Source organism: Salvelinus namaycush, chromosome 27, assembly GCF_016432855.1.
Source record: "Salvelinus namaycush isolate Seneca chromosome 27, SaNama_1.0, whole genome shotgun sequence".
NCBI lineage: Eukaryota > Metazoa > Chordata > Actinopteri > Salmoniformes > Salmonidae > Salvelinus > Salvelinus namaycush.
Window position 1 is genome coordinate 32,039,914 of NC_052333.1, and position 20,136 is coordinate 32,060,049.

General features: G+C 41.6%; 2 protein-coding genes and 1 long non-coding RNA gene across 3 annotated transcripts; all 3 read left to right on the plus strand.

Moving 5' to 3' along the window:
* The first annotated feature begins 4,457 nt into the window (after positions 1-4,457).
* On the plus strand, positions 4,458-9,704 carry LOC120022354. The gene is made up of 15 exons (XM_038966247.1): positions 4,458-4,901; positions 5,158-5,297; positions 5,404-5,475; positions 5,572-5,655; positions 5,779-5,925; positions 6,129-6,209; positions 6,331-6,480; positions 6,598-6,647; positions 6,769-6,838; positions 6,931-7,017; positions 7,111-7,209; positions 7,332-7,412; positions 7,511-7,615; positions 8,064-8,157; positions 9,667-9,704. Exons 1-15 carry the CDS (start codon positions 4,742-4,744, stop codon positions 9,702-9,704), a joined length of 1,458 nt encoding a protein of 485 aa, XP_038822175.1. The 5' UTR covers positions 4,458-4,741.
* Positions 9,705-11,568: 1,864 nt separating this feature from the next.
* Positions 11,569-15,464, plus strand: LOC120022724. The gene is made up of 3 exons (XR_005472629.1): positions 11,569-11,823; positions 15,071-15,111; positions 15,376-15,464. It is a non-coding gene; the product is annotated as an uncharacterized LOC120022724 (long non-coding RNA).
* LOC120022355 lies at positions 15,464-19,944 on the plus strand. Its single transcript, XM_038966248.1, has 14 exons — positions 15,464-15,515; positions 15,622-15,693; positions 15,789-15,872; positions 15,996-16,142; positions 16,232-16,312; positions 16,434-16,583; positions 16,701-16,750; positions 16,872-16,941; positions 17,034-17,120; positions 17,214-17,312; positions 17,435-17,515; positions 17,614-17,718; positions 18,167-18,260; positions 19,907-19,944. Exons 3-14 carry the CDS (start codon positions 15,855-15,857, stop codon positions 19,942-19,944), a joined length of 1,020 nt encoding a protein of 339 aa, XP_038822176.1. The 5' UTR covers positions 15,464-15,515; positions 15,622-15,693; positions 15,789-15,854.
* The last annotated feature ends 192 nt before the right edge of the window (positions 19,945-20,136 follow it).

Genomic DNA, 20,136 nt, shown 5'->3' on the forward strand with positions numbered 1-20,136 from the left:
GGAAAGCAGTGAGTAAGTTTTGTTTGTATGTGTGAGAGGTTATGTATGCCTTGTAATCCTACCAGAAAATCGGGACTTCTGAATGCAAGTTAAACACAATTCCATCTATACTGATACCAGACAAATGCGTACTTAAGTATTTTCAAATGTATTTGCAATATACTGCAAGGCTATGTAGCTGAATAGGGGTGACACTGTCTATGGATTTCACATTACTGGATGAGCGCACAGCCAGGCTGGTAGGGCATAGGCCCACCCACTGGGGAGCCAGGCCCAGCCAATCACAATTAATTTTTATTTATGAAAGAAAGACTCTTCAGTTTAATCAGCTGCCCGGGTGGCTGGTCTCAGATGATCCTACAGGTGAAGAAGCCAGATGTGGTTGCTCATGGTCTGCGGTTGTGAGGCCGGTTGGATGTACTGCAAAATTCTCTAAAATGACAGAGGTGACTTATGGTAGAGAAATGAACATTCAATTCTCTGGCTCTGGTGGACATTCCTGCAGTCCGCATACCAATTGCACAATCCCTCAGACATCTGTGGCATTGTGTTGTGACAAAACTGGACATTTTAGTGGCCTTTTGTCCCCAGCAAAAGGTGCACCTGTGTAATGATCATGCTGTTTAATCAGCTTCTTGATATGGCGCACCTGTCAGGATTATCTTGGAAAAGGAGAAATGCTCTCTAACAGGGATGTAAACAAATTTGTGCAATAAATATGAGACAAATTAGCTTTTTGTGTGTATGGAAAATTTCTGGGATTTTTCATTTCAGGTCATGAAACATGGGAACAACATTTTACATTTTTTTTGTTCAGTATAGTTTATTTTATTACAAATATAGCAGTATACAGTCCTCCAGATATCTGTTGACAAGGACATACATCAATGTGTATTTGTTCCTCTGTACATACAAAAATGGCCAAACATTTTTTTTTTTTCATTTTCTATTGCTACTAATTTGTACTGGTTAAAAGTAGGATTAAAGAAGAAAAAAAATGGGTGAGTTTTGTGAACCACGTTTAGTACTTATAAAAGAGACAATGAGAAATTCATGGTTCAACAAGAAATTATAGCCATCAAAAGGGTAGAATTTTAGCATTGATTGCACTTATAATACAGTACTTTACAGCTTTGATTGGTCACAGAATATATGACATGAAAGGGTGATGTAATTATCTGAATTACTGTAGACTTGAATAGTTTAGTTAATCAAAAGTGAAGTATGGTTATAAGTCCAATGGGTGTTGTTCATATACCACTCTCAGACTCAAAATCAATATATTAGATACATACTATTTATCAGCATATTGACAGATTATTGCTATCAACTGCTGGTTGCAAGTTATATTACCCTGTTTGTATCTTTTGGAACAATGGCAATTAAGATGATTAAAAGGATGTAGAATAGATAGATGGGCTCCCACTGGTGTCACAGGCATCCACAGGTCGTGACCACCATGTTGCGATGCTTCTTTAGTATCACGTTGTTGTTGTCATCGTAGAAGAGTACAGAGATGGGACTGAGCTTGGTGGGTGCGCAGCACGCTTTGGGAACCTCATCCGGCTTCAGAAGGTGAACCTGCCATTGAAAACGGTAAATCAGACTCATTCATACATGCATTTTCATATAGTCAATGATCATATCCTGTTATTGCTTAAATAACCCATATCTCTTTTATAAGGCCCAAGGAGGGGTGGTATATTGGCCATATACCACAAACCTCAGGAGGTGCCTTATTGCTATTAGAAAACCTACTCATTCAAGGGTTTTTCTTTATTTTTACTATTTTCTACATTGTTGAATAATAGTGAAGACATCAAAACTATGAAATAACACAAATGGAATCATGTAGTAACCAAAAGTGTGAAATTTATCAAAACATATCATATATTTGAGATTCTTCAAATAGCCACCCTTGCCTTGATGACAGCTGTGCACACTCTTGGCATTCTCTCAACCAACTTCACCTGGAATGCTTTTCCATCAGTCTTGAAGGAGTTCCCACATATGCTGAGCACTTTTTGGCTGTTTTTCCTTTACTCTGCGGTCCTACTCATCTCAAAACATCTCAATTTGGTTTAGGTTGGGGGATTGTGGAGGCCAAGTCATCTGATGCAGCACTCCGTCACTCTCCTTCTTGGTAAAATAGTCCTTACACAGCCTGGAGGTATGTTGGGTCATTGTCCTGTTGAAAACCAAATGAATTCTCCTGAGTGGCACAGTGGTCTAAGGCAAGTAGTGGAGTTAAAGATCCTGGTTGGAGTCCAGGCTCTGTCGCAGCCGGCCGCGACCGGGAGACCCACGGGGCGGCACACAATTGGCCCAGCATCGTCCTGGTTAGGGGAGGGTTTGGCCGGCAGGGATGTTCTTGTCCATCGCGCTCTAGCGACTCCTGTGGCGAGCCGGGCGCAATGCACGCTGACAGGGTTGCCAGGTGTATGGTGTTTCCTCCGACACATTGGTGCGGCTGGCTTCCGGGTTAAACAGGCGCTTGGCTGGGTTGTGTTTTGGAGGACGCACGGCTCGCAACCTTCGCCTCTCCCGAGTCCATACGGGAGTTGCAGCGATGAGACAAGACTGTAATTACCAATTGGATACCATGGAAAAGGTGTAAAAGTAACAAACAATTGGTTTAATATTTTTATAATAACTGATAAAAACAAATGATAGTCCCACTAAGCCCAAACCAGATGGGATGGCATATAGCTGCAGAATGCTGTTGTAGCCATGCTGGTTAAGTGTGAATTCTAAAAAAAATTCACAGACAGTGTCAACAGCAAAGCACCCCCACACCATAACACCTCCTCCATGCTTTATGGTAGGAAATACACATGCAGAGATCATCTGTTCACCCACACCGCATCTCACAAAGACATGGCAGTTGGAACCAAAAATCTCAAATTTGGGCGTCCCGACCAAAGGACAAATTTATTGTAATTCTCTTCTTCTTATTGGTGTCCTTTAATAGTGGTTTCTTTGCAGAAATTCAACCATAAAGGCCTGATTCACACAGTCTCCTCTGAACAGTGTATGTTGAGATGTGTCAGTTACTTGAACACTGTGAAGCATTTATTTGGGCAGCAATATCTGAGGCTGGTAACTCTAATGAACTTATCCTTTGCAGCAGAGGTAACTCTGAGTCTTCCATTGCTGTGGTGGTCCTCATGAGAGCCAGTTTCATCATAGCGCTTGATTGTTTTTGCAACTACACTTGAAATATTCCGTATTAACTGACCTTCATGTCATAAAGTAATGATGGACTGTTGTTTCTCTTTGCTTATTTGAGCTGTTCTTTACATAATATGGACATGGTATTTTACCAAACAGGGCTATCTTCTGTATACCCCCCCACCTTGTCACAACACAATTGATTGGGTCAAACTCATTAAAAAGGAAAGAAATTCCCCTTTTAAGAAGGCACACCTTTGAATTGAAATGCATTCCAGGTGATTTTCTCATTAAGGTGGTTGAGAGAATGCCAAGAGTGTGCAAAGCTGTCATCAAGGCAAAGGGTGGCTACTTTGAAGAATCTAAAATATATTTGGATTTGTTTAACACTTTTTTGGTTACTACATGATTCCATATGTGTTATTTCATCGTTTTGATGTCTTCACTATTTTTCTCCAGTGTAGAAAATAGTAAAAATAAAGAAAAACCCTTGAATGAGTAGGTGTTCTAAAACTTTTGACCGGTAGTGTAGAGCCTTCAGTGCTTTTTTCCGTGGGCTGTGGCCCCCCTTGTCTGAATTTGGTCAATATGTCCTCCAAAAGACTTTATAGCCCACTGTGGCAAAGACTAGACTTTCAGGAGTTAAACAACACAATTTTCTTTTTAATCACCTTGTTTGTCTCATTCTTCCAACATAGCTAGTGACTTTATAAAACACAATATTTGGTATTTGTATTTTATATTATACCAACGATATAGGAAAGCATCTGGTGGCAAAATAGCCAAAAATATATAGGGTGTACACCCATAAAATTCTTAATTCATTCAAGGTTTACAAATATGCCCAATAGAACATTATGTCCGAAAACAATAGTCGAAACCAAATGTCTCTACCATATATGGTTGAAAAGTTACCGACGATTTACTCTGAGAATTGAACCTCACAACACCAAATATGGAACACATACAACCAAGTGGGGTGCAGTCTAAACTAGCAATGGTCACAGCAAATGATCGTTATTATTTCATCAATGTTATAATATTGTAGAGAACAAGCTAATGTTTAATTCTATGTAATTTCTAATGACATCAGGCCAAGAAAACGATTTTTGGACATGAATTTCGTAGCTCCCTCTTGAATTGAGCCTTTTTCTCTCTACATTGTAAGTGAATATATAAAAAGAATATATGTGATTCATCAGACGCTTTTATCCAAAGCGACTTACAATAAAAGCTGCTGTCGTTTAAGTGGTGATAGGAATCGAACCCACTGCCCTGGCGTTGCAAGCGTCATGCTCTATCAACTGAGCTACGAAGGAGTACAACGTAATGCGAATGATGACAAGCAATTTTAACGGATTCTAAAGGGAATCATAGAATTCCAAACTTTTTCCTATGGCGACACAGTTGGCAATTTAATTTTGTAAACAATACTTTTCGAACGTGTGTTGCCAAGAGACATCTAACCAACGTTCTATGGAACGTTTTCTGTGCGAAAACAACTTCAGTTTGCTGCTGACAACAAACTTGATTGATTTCTGAGACCTGAGATAGAACAATCTACTGGAAAATGCCTGGGTGCTTTTCAAGACTGGCGGAGAGAGTGCGTGGACGTCGGCGGCCTACTGCGTCGACAGGTTGTTCAAATTCATTTGTGGCTTGTTTTTCTTGTCCTTTTCTGTTTTGCAGGGTTCCTGATCGTCGACAGGTGGACAGCGACAGCAAAGAGGGTATGTGGAGTTTAAAACTCTTATTTTACTACGTTTAACAATGAAATTATAATTAGCGAAATGTTGTGTATTTCTATAATTCAGACTTGGCAAAAATGCTTGTGCTAGAGATGTTGTAGCTAGCTAGCTAACATTAACTTCAGTAACTGTTGCTAAGCGATTGACTTTTGCTACCTAGCTAGCTAATATTAGCAATCTTGCTACGTTTTATGTCCTAACACCTGTTTCTTTTATATTCCAATGTTCCTAATTTTAGAAACAACTGTCCTGGATGAGGTCCAGTTGGATGTGCCATTGGATGATGTGCCAGATGTTCCACAGCTGCCAGTCCTCCTTGATGTCCAGAATGCTGCTATCATCCTTGAGGATGTGCCAGATGTGCAGACTATCCTTGAGGTACAATTTTCTGAAAGTTTGGGGTTTTATGTTTGAAAAATATCCCAGATATTCAAGTTGTGTCTCTTTGACATTAAACAAATCTCTTGTCTGCTTTCTGCTTTAGGAGGCCACTGGCAAATGGCAGTTGATTCCGATTAGGTTCAGCCCCCTGTACTGTGGGCCTGTTGTGATCAGGGTAAGAGACCCCCCCCCACCACACACACACACACACACAGTCACATCACGGTTACAATGTTTACTGTTTCCAACATGAATGTATTGTAATGTGCAGAACAATGCCGGTCCGGTGGTTAAAGCGTGGAGAACTTTCCAGTTCATCAGCCCCATCATCACCTACATGCGTGGGGGATCCCAGGTATGTGTCTTTGTAACTACCTAATCCTAATCTACATTGTCAGTCATTTGATCTTGATGGAAATGTGTCACAGCAATTGCTGAAGTGGTTTTGTTGATGTTGTCTTGTTGTTTATCTCAACAGCAGGTGGTGCTGAGGATGCACCACGCGAGTAGGGTGAGAGGCCTGGAGACTCAACTGGTGTGGGCCATCTCCAAGGAGACAGCCAGGCTTAATCCAGAGGGCATCCCCTACTGTGCCACCAAAGTGCAGTCCATCACTTGGATCCAGGTAAGACGTAAATACTACTGAAATAGTATTATAGTATTCCCACGGGGGGCCAGTACAAAAAAAAGTATGAATGTATGTACTTGTAAGTCGCTCTGGATAAGAGCGTCTGCTAAATGACTTAAATGTAAAATGTAAAAATGTATTAGATTAGGCTTTTCTTCACTTATTCCATTTGGCCTTAACATGTATTCTCTCTCTGTCAGCGTGTGGCTGGCAGGGTGACCCACTATGCGTCTCACCTCCGCCACGAGACGTCTGTGGACGTGACGCTTGGCTGCTACCAGGTAAATAAACGATTTCCTATGTATATAGACTAGACATTACTGGGCATTTTTGCATTAGATTTGGTGTGTTTTCTAATAACGTGTGTGTGGTAAACAGGTGTGTTGTGTGTGTTTTGAGCAGCAGACTGATGTCTCAGTGGTGTACGCCACTCTCCACATGGGGCTGGATGGGCTTCTCTCCTCTTCAGCGTGGTCGGAGGCTGCCTCCTTCTCTACGCCCACCACTCAGCAGTTCTCTGACCCAGAGCCTGAGGGCCACAACTGCTATGAGGTCAGACGTTACACACACATACTATTGACTAGGAGCATTAAGATCCTTCCATTGACCGATTGTTTGTTATGTCATTGCATTGGTCACTGATTTTGAATGCTTGTTTTGTTGTCGTAGGGCTGGGAGGAGGACCTGCTGCCTGAGGAGAGGGAGGTTCCTCTGCTAAAGTGAGTTCCTCTAAATGTCTGTGTAGTCTGGGCTTGTCAGATGCTGAAGGATAGTGGTCATAATGCTGTTATCCCCCATTGACTCTAATGGTTGACATGCTCCATTCCCTCCCTTTCACAGCCTCTACCTTACCACCAAGAGAGTGGAGGACATCGCCCTGAGGCTCGTCTCCCTGCGCCAGGCCTTCACTGTGAGTGGACCCACTTTTCTTTTTCTCTCTGTGGCTTCTTGTTCTGTCTCCTAGAGGAAGATGCCTCACCCTAACTCTTCCCTCTTCCCTAGACCCTGCTTGGTTCCACCCTGAGCAGGAACCATCTGTTTGTGGCGGGAAAGGTCCTCCTGGGCGCACTGGTTCAGGCCAACCACATGGTAACTCAATAACTCATTCTCTTTCAAGGGAAAGAGAGCGTCCCTGAGGGTATATGTGTTCTGTTCACTAAGATGCTCTTTTCTTTGTCATAGGACGAGGCCAAGTTCCTCCGTACCTATAAGGACTTTGTGGACTACCTGAGTGACCCCTCCAAGCGGAATGACATTGAGAGGGAGCTGGCTGAGGCAAAGGTGAGTTCATTAACTCTTTCAAGTCTCACTGAGTTCTTCCACATGCATGTCTTTTATACATCACAGTAGCTGATCTATATGAAATCATTCCTATTTTCTCCAAACGTGTTTTCTTGTCCTAGATCCATCATGTGAACATGATAGATGTCCTCTTTGAGCTGGTGCTGTTTGGGTTAATGACAGCTCAGAAGTCCCTGATGGTGGTAAGTAGCATCTCACTGGTACATGTTTTGATATCTCTATTAGCAGTTTCACTTAAATTCCTCTTCTCTTCTATTCTCTCCTGCTTTGTTTCCTTTAGCACCCTGGTGGGTTCGTGGAGCGTCTGTACGCTCTCCTGTACTCCTTCCTGCCCACTGCTGCCAATATGGAGCCAGAGGCTGACAGATACCTGCTGCTGCTCAATGTAAGAGTCAATAGGTTACTTCCTGTTTACTTCCATATTCTTAGTGTACTTCCTTTTTACTTCCTTATTCATGGTTAACCAGGTTCCAATGCCATTTTAGGGGGACTATTTCTAATTTTCTCTCTCCTCTTGATAAGCTAGTAACTCCGAGCCATTTTCTATGTGTTGTGTGGTGTTCTCTTCAGGGCGGGCTGATGGCTCTGCTAGATGACATGTTTGGCCAGCAGCTGGCCTGGTACTTTAACCCAGAGTCTCTGGTCACTGAGCTCTCCAGCCTCCTGGAGTACCACTTGGAGAACCTCATGGCCAGCATGTAGTCCTACTGCAGGGACCATACTCCTTTCTCCTTCTCTCTTTTGAAGGAATTGAGGACTTGAAGTGCTTTGTTGTACCCTGATTAGTTAACACCCATTCATTTAATGTATTCTCTTGTTTTCTCTCCCCACAGGATTCTTGTGACACTTTGCCACCCAACAGGGATCTAGACACCAATGCACTACATTACTTTGCACTGAATTTTACATTTTTAAATAAAACAAGTTGTAATTCAAAAACATTTTGGTTTCCGTCTTTTCATTTATTTGATTTTATGACCATTTCCTCTTCCTAGAGTTATAATGCTAATATTAGATTATTACATGAACAATGATGCTGTTTTATCTCCATTTGGAAATAAAAAACAACTTTTAGTTGATTTAAAGATCCTACGTTGTTGCCAAACTGTCAAACCCTAGACCCTTTGACATGTTTCTATTTGAATCAGTTGTTAGCATACACTTTATATGCTTTTGTACTGTGGTTTGTGATACTGTACTATTTAAAAACATGTAGGACTACATACACTGAGTGCACAAAACATTAGGAACGTCTTCCTAGTATTGAGTTGCACACCCTTTTCCCCTCAGAACAGCCTCAATTCGTCAGGGCATGGACTCTACAAGCTGCCCTAAGCCTTCCACAAGGATGCTGGCCCATGTTGTGTCAAGTTGGCTAGACGTCCTTTGGGTGGTGGACCATTCTTGATACACATGGGAAACTGTTGAGCATGAAAAAACCAGCAGTGTTGCAGTTCTTGTGACACTTAACCCGGTGCGCCTGGCACCTACTACCATACCCTGTTCAAAGGCAGTTAAATCTTTTGTCTTGCCGATTCACCCTCTGAATGACATACACAATCCATTTCTCAATTCTCAAGGTTTTAAAATCTTTCTTTAACTCCCCTTCATCTACACTGATTGAAGTGGATTCAACAAATGACCAAGGATCATAGCTTTCACTTGGTCAGTCTATGTCATGGAAAGAGCAGGTGTCCTCAATGTTTTGTATTATCAGTGTGTGTAGTAACCTGGTACAGTATAAAGTATACCACTAATTGCTTCAGTCTTGAATGTTACTTCTCACTATTCCTACTCTACATTAACAGTCTGCCATTGTAGACTCCGGTAACTTGGGTATCTTAGTTTTTTATATTTGCCATTAATGTCTGAACCATTTACCATCTTTCCCACTGAAACCAGTAATGTTAGCGTTCATGTGAGAGAGGGTGTAGTAGTGCATACTGACCACTAGTTGGATCATAGTGTGGGTGGTGGAGTTCATGCAGGAACACAGAGGGTAGAGGCATTCTCCATCACAGTAGAAGGCAGAGTAACCCGTAGTGGTACAATGTTAGCTCATGATTATCTATTCAGTACAATGAGTAGTTAAGAGAGATAGAATCTCACCTTCCAGCCTTGTTCACTGAATCTCACATATAATTCATGTCTCTTACAAGCCTGACGCCCACTGTTGACATGGCTGTGATCTGAAAGGGACCAAAAAATATGTAATGAACCAGGAAAGACTAATGTACACTTTGGATGCATTGGATTTCAAATTAAATGTAAACGCAACTTAAGTAATTTTGTAATTGGGATGAACTATCCCTTTAAACTGTGCATAAAACAAGTTTAACTATAAGACAAAAAAACAGTGTTGTCCCCTGACCTTGTATGTATACTGGGCAAGGGCAGGTCGTATTTGGGCTTCTTCTTATGGGGGTTGGGTTTCAGGGCGCGTGGGGGGCGACAGGGGGCCTGGCTGGCCCTGAAGAAGTTGGTTAGATGAGTACTTAAAGGCTTATATCTATATTTTGGAATGTTGGATGTTGATTTCGGGAGGCTTCCATCATGGAAAAAGGACCAGACCACTTGTTTTGTTAGTTAACCTAAACGAATCACGACCCTCTATGGAATAACAACAGTGACAACAGTTGACTGCTATTTAAGTAATAGTTTGACTGTCAAATCCATGTATTGGTGTGTGGCCATTGACTTTTATGGAAAGACCGCCCCCAAATGTTCTGTGCCATTTCCTAGGCATTTCATTAACTCCGCGTTCTAAGTTCTGCGCATCTCAGCGCTTGGAAAAATCTTGATCTGTTTAAAACAATCAATCTTATGTCATCGTGATGTCTTTAAACTTTTAGACTAACATCACCAATCTGAGGTTAACATTTTGTGTAATTCCACAAAGTTTAATAGGGTGAAAATGAAAGCTTGTGTAGGGTAGTAACACAAACTGTCCGCATTAGGGAAATTTGCGCAATATACAATTTACTATAGCAAAAAAATTCAACATGTCAATTTAAGATGATTGTATTTGTTGCCTACTTACAAAGTTTTACCAAAAGTACATATATTTCAAGGGACATAACACTGAAACCCCTGGACATGGGTGGGGAAATATTTGTGTGACGACCTAAAATGGGGGCAGAAGCTCACCAGCACCCCATCTTATATGTCCAACCACCCCTGAACGTCAGACTCTATTGAAGCACCTACAGTGGTGTAAAGTACTTAAGTAAAAATACTTTCAAGTACTACTTAAGTAGTTTTTAGAGGTATCTTTACTTTACTATTTATAGTTTTGACAACTTTTACTTTACTACATTTCTAAGGAAAATAATGTACTTTTTACTCCATACATTTTCCCTGACACCCAAAAGTAATAGTTACATTTTGAATTGCTAGCAGTACAGGAAATTTGTCGGTTGGATGTACTGCCAAATTCTCTAAAATGTCGTTGGAGGCGACTTATGGTAGAGAAATTAACATTCAATTCTCTGGCCGCAGCTCTGGTGGACATTCCTGCAGTCCGCATACCAATTGCACAATCCCTCAGAACATCAGACATCTGTTGCATTGTGTTGTGACAAAGCTGCACATTTTAGTGGCCTTTTGTCCCCAGCAAAAGGTGCACCTGTGTAATGATCATGCTGTTTAATCAGCTTCTTGATATGGTGCACCTTTCAATGTGGATGGATTATCTTGGCAATGGAGAAATGCTCACTAAAAAACTTTTTAGGCGTATAGAACATTTCCGGGATCTTTCATTTCAGCTCATGAAACATGGGACCAACCTTTTACATGTTGCATTTTTTTGTTCAGTATAGTTTATTTTATTACAAATATAGCAGTATACAGTCCTCCAGATATCTGTTGACAAGGACATACATCACTGTGTATTTGTTCCTCTGTACATACAAAAATGGCCTTTTTTTTTTTTTTGCCATTTTCCATTGTTACTAACTTGTACTGGTTAAAAGTATGATTAAAGAAGAAGAAAAAACGTGTAAGTTTTGCAAACCATGTTTAGTACATCTAAAAGAGACAATGAGAAGTTCATGGTTCAACAAGATATTATAGCCATAAAAAGGGTCGAATTTTAGCATTGATTGCACTTATGATACAGTACTTTACAGCTTTGATTGGTCACAGAATATATGACATGAAGGGGGGGATGTAATTACCTGAATTACTGTAGATTTGAATAGTTTAGTTAATCAAAAGTGAAGTATGGTTATAAGTCCAATGGGTGTTGTTCATATACCACTCTCAGACTCAAAATCAATATATTAGATACATACTATTTATCAGCATATTGACAGATTATTGCTATCAACTGCTGGTTGCAAGTTATATTACCCTGTTTGTATCTTTTGGAACAATGGCAATTAAGATGATTAAAAGGATGTAGAATAGATAGATGGGTTCCCACTGGTGTCACAGGCATCCACAGGTCTTGACCACCATGTTGCGATGCTTCTTTAGTATCACGTTGTTGTTGTCATCGTAGAAGAGTACAGAGATGGGACTGAGCTTGGTGGGTGCGCAGCACGCTTTGGGAACCTCATCCGGCTTCAGAAGGTGAACCTGCCATTGAAAACGGTAAATCAGACTCATTCATACATGCATTTTCATATAGTCAATGATCATATCCTGTGATAAAAGAGATATGGGTTATTTAAGCAATAAGGCCCAAGGAGGGGTGGTATATTGGCCATATACCACAAACCTCAGGAGGTGCCTTAATGCTATTAGAACACCTACTCATTCAAGGGTTTTTCTTTATTTTTACTATTTTCTACATTGTTGAATAATAGTGAAGACATCAAAACTTTGAAATAACACAAATGGAATCATGTAGTAACCAAAAAAGTGTGAAATGTATCAAAACAGATCATATATTTGAGATTCTTCAAATAGCCACCCTTTGCCTTGATGACAGCTTTGCACACTCTTGGCATTCTCTCAACCAACTTCACCTGGAATGCTTTTCCAACAGTCTTGAAGGAGTTCCCACATATGCTGAGCACTTGTTGGCTGTTTTTCCTTTACTCTGCGGTCCTACTCATCTCAAAACATCTCAATTTGGTTTAGGTTGGGGGATTGTGGAGGCCAAGTCATCTGATGCAGCACTCCGTCACTCTCCTTCTTGGTAAAATAGTCCTTACACAGCCTGGAGGTATGTTGGGTCATTGTCCTGTTGAAAACCAAATGAATTCTCCTGGTTGGAGTCCAGGCTCTGTCGCAGCCGGCCGCGACCGGGAGACCCATGGGGCGGCACACAATTGGCCCAGCATCGTCCTGGTTAGCGGAGGGTTTGGCCGGCAGGGATGTTCTTGTCCATCGCGCTCTAGCGACTCCTGTGGCGAGCCGGGCGCAATGCACGCTGACAGGGTTGCCAGGTGTATGGTGTTTCCTCCGACACATTGGTGCGGCTGGCTTTCGGGTTAAACAGGCGCGTGGCTGGGTTGTGTTTTGGAGGACGCACGGCTCTCAACCTTCGCCTCTCCCGAGTCCATACGGGAGTTGCAGCGATGAGACAAGACTGTAAGTACCAATTGGATACCATGGAAAAGGTGTAAAAGTAACAAAAACAATTGGTTTAATATTTTTATAATAACTGATAAAAACAAATGATAGTCCCACTAAGCCCAAACCAGATGGGATGGCATATAGCTGCAGAATGCTGTTGTAGCCATGCTGGTTAAGTGTGAATTCTAAAAAAATTCACAGACAGTGTCAACAGCAAAGCACCCCCACACCATAACACCTCCTCCATGCTTTATGGTAGGAAATACACATGCAGAGATCATCTGTTCACCCACACCGCATCTCACAAAGACATAGCAGTTGGAACCAAAAATCTCAAATTTGGGCGTCCCGACCAAAGGACAAATTTATTGTAATTCTCTTCTTCTTATTGGTGTCCTTTAATAGTGGTTTCTTTGCAGCAATTCAACCATAAAGGCCTGATTCACACAGTCTCCTCTGAACAGTGTATGTTGAGATGTGTCAGTTACTTGAACACTGTGAAGCATTTATTTGGGCAGCAATATCTGAGGCTGGTAACTCTAATGAACTTATCCTTTGCAGCAGAGATAACTCTGGGTCTTCCATTGCTGTGGTGGTCCTCATGAGAGCCAGTTTCATCATAGCGCTTGATTGTTTTTGCAACTACACTTGAAATATTCCGTATTAACTGACCTTCATGTCATAAAGTAATGATGGACTGTTGTTTCTCTTTGCTTATTTGAGCTGTTCTTTACATAATATGGACATGGTATTTTACCAAACAGGGCTATCTTCTGTATACCCCCCCACCTTGTCACAACACAATTGATTAAGTCAAACTCATTAAAAAGGAAAGAAATTCCCCTTTTAAGAAGGCACACCTTTGAATTGAAATGCATTCCAGGTGATTTTCTCATTAAGGTGGTTGAGAGAAGGCCAAGAGTGTGCAAAGCTGTCATCAAGGCAAAGGGTGGCTACTTTGAAGAATCTAAAATATATTTGGATTTGTTTAACACTTTTTTGGTTACTACATGATTCCATATGTGTTATTTCATCGTTTTGATGTCTTCACTATTTTTCTCCAGTGTAGAAAATAGTAAAAATAAAGAAAAACCCTTGAATGAGTAGGTGTTCTAAAACTTTTGACCGGTAGTGTAGAGCCTTCAGCGATTTTTTCGTGGGCTGTGGCCCCCCTTGTCTGAATTTGGTCAATATGTCCTCCAAAAGACTTTATAGCCCACTGTGGCAAAGACTAGACTTTCAGGAGTTAAACAACACAATTTTTTTTTTAAATCACCTTGTTTGTCTCATTCTTCCAACATAGCTAGTGACTTTATAAAACACAATATTTGGTATTTGTATTTTATATTATACCAACGATATAGGAAAGCATCTGGTGGCAAAATAGCCAAAATATATAGGGTGTACACCCATCAAATTCTTAATTCATTCAAGGTTTACAAATATGCCCAATCAGTAGAACATTATGTCAGAAAACAATAGTCGAAACCAAATGTCTCTACCATATATGGTTGAAAAGTTGCCGACGATTTACTCTGAGAATTGAACCTCACAACACCAAATATGGAACACTTACAACCAAGTGCGGTGCAGTCTAAACTAGCAATGGTCACAGCAAATGATCGTTATTATTTCATCAACACTGTCAAGTACAAGTATATTAATGTTATAATATTGTAGAGAACAAGCTAATGTTTAATTCTATGTAATTTCTAATGACATCAGGCCAAGAAAACGACTTTTGGACATGAATTTCGTAGCTCCCTCTTGAATTGAGCCTTTTTCTCTCTACATTGTAAGTGAATATATAAAAAGAACATATGTGATTCATCAGAAGCTTTTATCCAAAGCGACTTACAATAAAAGCTGCTGTCGTTTATGTATGGTGATGGGAATCGAACCCACTGCCCTGGCGTTGCAAGCGTCATGCTCTATCAACTGAGCTACGAAGGAGCACCACGTGATGAGAATGATGACAAGCAATTTTAACGGATTCTAAAGGGAATCATAGAATTCCAAACTCTTTTCTATGGCGACACAGTTGGCAATTTTGTAAACAATACTTTTCGAAGGTGTGTTGCCAAGAGACATCTAACCAACGTTCTATGGAACGTTTTCTGTGCGAAAACAACTTCAGTTTGCTGCTGACAACAAGCTTGATTGGTTTTTGACACCTGAGAAAGAATATCGACTGGAAAATGCCTGGGTGCTTTTCAAGACTGGCGGAGAGAGTGCGTGGACGTCGGCGGCCTACTGCGTCGACAGGTTGTTCAAATTCATTTGTGGCTTGTTTTTCTTGTCCTTTTCTGTTTTGCAGGGTTCGTGATCGTCGACAGGTGGACAGCGACAGCAAAGAGGGTATGTGGAGTTTAAAACTCTTATTTTACTACGTTTAACAATGAAATTATAATTAGCGAAATGTTGTGTATTTCTATAATTCAGACTTGGCAAAAATGCTTGTGCTAGAGATGTTGTAGCTAGCTAGCTTGCTAGCTAACTTTAACTTCAGTAACTGTTGCTAAGCGAGTGACTTTTGCTACCTAGCCAGCTAGTATTAGCAATCTTGTTACGTTTTATGTCCTAACACTTGTTTATTTTACATTCCAATGTTCCTAATTTTAGAAACAACTGTCCTGGATGAGGTCCAGTTGGATGTGCCATTGGATGATTTGCCAGATGTTCCACAGCTGCCAGACCTCCTTGATGTCCAGAATGCTGCTATCATCCTTGAGGATGTGCCAGATGTGCAGACTATCCTTGAGGTACAATTTTCTGAAAGTTTGGGGTTTTATGTTTGAAAAATATCCCAGATATTCAAGTTGTGTCTCTTTGACATTAAACAAATCTCTTGTCTGCTTTCTGCTTTAGGAGGCCACTGGCAATTGGCAGTTGATTCCGATTAGGTTCAGCCCCCTGTACTGTGGGCCTGTTGTGATCAGGGTAAGAGACCCCCCCCCCCCCCCCCACACACACACACAGTCACATCACGGTTACAATGTTTACTGTGTCCAACATGAATGTATTGTAATGTGCAGAACAATGCCGGTCCGGTGGTTAAAGCGTGGAGAACTTTCCAGTTCATCAGCCCCATCATCACCTACATGCGTGGGGGATCCCAGGTATGTGTCTTTGTAACTACCTAATCCTAATCTACATTGTCAGTCATTTGATCTTGATGGAAATGTGTCACAGCAATTGCTGAAGTGGTTTTGTTGATGTTGTCTTGTTGTTTATCTCAACAGCAGGTGGTGCTGAGGATGCACCATGTGAGTAGGGTGAGAGGCCTGGAGACTCAACTGGTGTGGGCCATCTCCAAGGAGACAGCCAGGCTTAATCCAGAGGGCATCCCCTACTGTGCCACCAAAGTGCAGTCCATCACTTGGATCCAGGTAAGACGTAAATACTACTGAAATAGTATTAGATTAGGCTTTTCTTCACTTATTCCATTTGGCCTTAACATGCATTCTCTCTCTGTCAGCGTGTGGCTGGCAGGGTGACCCACTATGCGTCTCACCTCCGCCACGAGACGTCTGTGGACGTGACGCTTGGCTGCTACCAGGTAAATAAACGATTTCCTATGTATATAGACTAGACATTACTGGGCATTTTTGCATTAGATTTGGTGTGTTTTCTAATAACGTGTGTGTGGTAAACAGGTGTGTTGTGTGTGTTTTGAGCAGCAGACTGATGTCTCAGTGGTGTACGCCACTCTCCACATGGGGCTGGATGGGCTTCTCTCCTCTTCAGCGTGGTCGGAGGCTGCCTCCTTCTCTACGCCCACCACTCAGCAGTTCTCTGACCCAGAGCCTGAGGGCCACAACTGCTATGAGGTCAGACGTTACACACACATACTATTGACTAGGAGCATTAAGATCCTTCCATTGACCGATTGTTTGTTATGTCATTGCATTGGTCACTGATTTTGAATGCTTGTTTTGTTGTCGTAGGGCTGGGAGGAGGACCTGCTGCCTGAGGAGAGGGAGGTTCCTCTGCTAAAGTGAGTTCCTCTAAATGTCTGTGTAGTCTGGGCTTGTCAGATGCTGAAGGATAGTGGTCATAATGCTGTTATCCCCCATTGACTCTAATGGTTGACATGCTCCATTCCCTCCCTTTCACAGCCTCTACCTTACCACCAAGAGAGTGGAGGACATCGCCCTGAGGCTCGTCTCCCTGCGCCAGGCCTTCACTGTGAGTGGACCCACTTTTCTTTTTCTCTCTGTGGCTTCTTGTTCTGTCTCCTAGAGGAAGATGTCTCACCCTAACTCTTCCCTCTTCCCTAGACCCTGCTTGGTTCCACCCTGAGCAGGAACCATCTGTTTGTGGCGGGAAAGGTCCTCCTGGGCGCACTGGTTCAGGCCAACCACATGGTAACTCAATAACTCATTCTCTTTCAAGGGAAAGAGAGCGTCCCTGAGGGTATATGTGTTCTGTTCACTAAGATGCTCTTTTCTTTGTCATAGGACGAGGCCAAGTTCCTCCGTACCTATAAGGACTTTGTGGACTACCTGAGTGACCCCTCCAAGCGGAATGACATTGAGAGGGAGCTGGCTGAGGCAAAGGTGAGTTCATTAACTCTTTCAAGTCTCACTGAGTTCTTCCACATGCATGTCTTTTATACATCACAGTAGCTGATCTATATGAAATCATTCCTATTTTCTCCAAACGTGTTTTCTTGTCCTAGATCCATCATGTGAACATGATAGATGTCCTCTTTGAGCTGGTGCTGTTTGGGTTAATGACAGCTCAGAAGTCCCTGATGGTGGTAAGTAGCATCTCACTGGTACATGTTTTGATATCTCTATTAGCAGTTTCACTTAAATTCCTCTTCTCTTCTATTCTCTCCTGCTTTGTTTCCTTTAGCACCCTGGTGGGTTCGTGGAGCGTCTGTACGCTCTCCTGTACTCCTTCCTGCCCACTGCTGCCAATATGGAGCCAGAGGCTGACAGATACCTGCTGCTGCTCAATGTAAGAGTCAATAGGTTACTTCCTGTTTACTTCCATATTCTTAGTGTACTTCCTTTTTACTTCCTTATTCATGGTTAACCAGGTTCCAATGCCATTTTAGGGGGACTATTTCTAATTGTCTCTCTCCTCTTGATAAGCTAGTAACTCCGAGCCATTTTCTATGTGTTGTGTGGTGTTCTCTTCAGGGCGGGCTGATGGCTCTGCTAGATGACATGTTTGGCCAGCAGCTGGCCTGGTACTTTAACCCAGAGTCTCTGGTCACTGAGCTCTCCAGCCTCCTGGAGTACCACTTGGAGAACCTCATGGCCAGCATGTAGTCCTACTGCAGGGACCATACTCCTTTCTCCTTCTCTCTTTTGAAGGAATTGAGGACTTGAAGTGCTTTGTTGTACCCTGATTAGTTAACACCCATTCATTTAATGTATTCTCTTGTTTTCTCTCCCCACAGGATTCTTGTGACACTTTGCCACCCAACAGGGATCTAGACACCAATGCACTACATTACTTTGCACTGAATTTTACATTTTTAAATAAAACAAGTTGTAATTCAAAAACATTTTGGTTTCCGTCTTTTCATTTATTTGATTTTATGACCATTTCCTCTTCCTAAAGTTATAATGCTAATATTAGATTATTACATGAACAATGATGCTGTTTTATCTGCATTTGGAAATAAAAAACAACTTTTAGTTGATTTAAAGATCCTACAGGCCCACACTTTATATGGTTTTGTACTGTGGTTTGTGATACTGTACTATTTAAAAACATGTAGGACTACATACACTGAGTGCACAAAACATTAGGAACATCTTCCTAATATTGAGTTGCACACCCTTTTTCCCTCAGAACAGCCTCAATTCGTCAGGGCATGGACTCTACAAGCTGCCCTAAGCCTTCCACAAGGATGCTGGCCCATGTTGTGTCAAGTTGGCTGGACGTCCTTTGGGTGGTGGACCATTCTTGATACACATGGGAAACTGTTGAGCATGAAAAAACCAGCAGTTTTGCAGTTCTTGTGACACTTAACCCGGTGCGCCTGGAACCTACTACCATACCCCGTTCAAAGGCAGTTAAATCTTTTGTCTTGCCGATTCACCCTCTGAATGACATACACAATCCATTTCTCAATTCTCTCAAGGTTTTAAAATCTTTAACTCCCCTTCATCTACACTGATTGAAGTGGATTCAACAAGTGACATCAATAAGGGATCATAGCTTTCACTTGGTCAGTCTATGTCATGGAAAGAGCAGGTGTCCTCAATGTTTTGTATTATCAGTGTGTGTAGTAACCTGGTACAGTATAAAGTATACCACTAATTGCTTCAGTCTTGAATGTTACTTCTCACTATCCCTACTCTACATTAACAGTCTGTCATTGTAGACTCCGGTAACTTGGGTATCTTAGTTTTTTATATTTGCCGTTAATGTCTGAACCATTTACCATCTTTCCCACTGAAACCAGTAATGTTAGCGTTCATGTGAGAGAGGGTGTAGTAGTGCATACTGACCACTAGTTGGATCATAGTGTGGGTGGTGGAGTTCATGCAGGAACACAGAGGGTAGAGGCATTCTCCATCACAGTAGAAGGCAGAGTAACCCGTAGGAGCCAATACCCAGTCCTAATGGAGAGAAACACCATAGAAATCAAATGACAAAGTTAGATGAATGACTAGAATAGACTCTTTCTTTGAGAAATACATGATAAAGAATGCAAAGAACATACTCTACAATGCACATCCTACACAAATGCCTTGCTTCCCTAAAAATACTAACTGTGTGTTTGCAGCAAATAAGGTGGTACAATGTTAGCTCATGATTATCTATTCAGTACAATGAGTAGTTAAGAGAGAAGGAATCTCACCTTCCAGCCTTGTTCACTGAATCTCACATATAATTCATGTCTCTTACAAGCCTGACGCCCACTGTTGACATGGCTGTGATCTGAAAGGGACCAAAAAATATGTAATGAACCAGGAAAGACTAATGTACACTTTGGATGCATTGGATTTCAAATTAAATGTAAACGCAACTTAAGTAATTTTGTAATTGGGATTAACTATGCCTTTAAACTGTGCATAAAACAAGTTTAACTACAAGACAAAAAAACAGTGTTGTCCCCTGACCTTGTATGTATACTGGGCAAGGGCAGGTCGTATTTGGGCTTCTTCTTATGGGGGTTGTGTTTCAGGGCGCGTGGGGGGCGACAGGGGGCCTGGCTGGCCCTGAAGAAGTTGGTTAGATGAGTACTTGAAGGCTTATATCTATATTTTGGAATGTTGGATGTTGATTTCGGGAGGCTTCCATCATGGAAAAAGGACCAGACCACTTGTTTTGTTAGTTAACCTAAACGAATCACGACCCTCTATGGAATAACAACAGTGACAACAGTTGACTGCTATTTAAGTAATAGTTTGACTG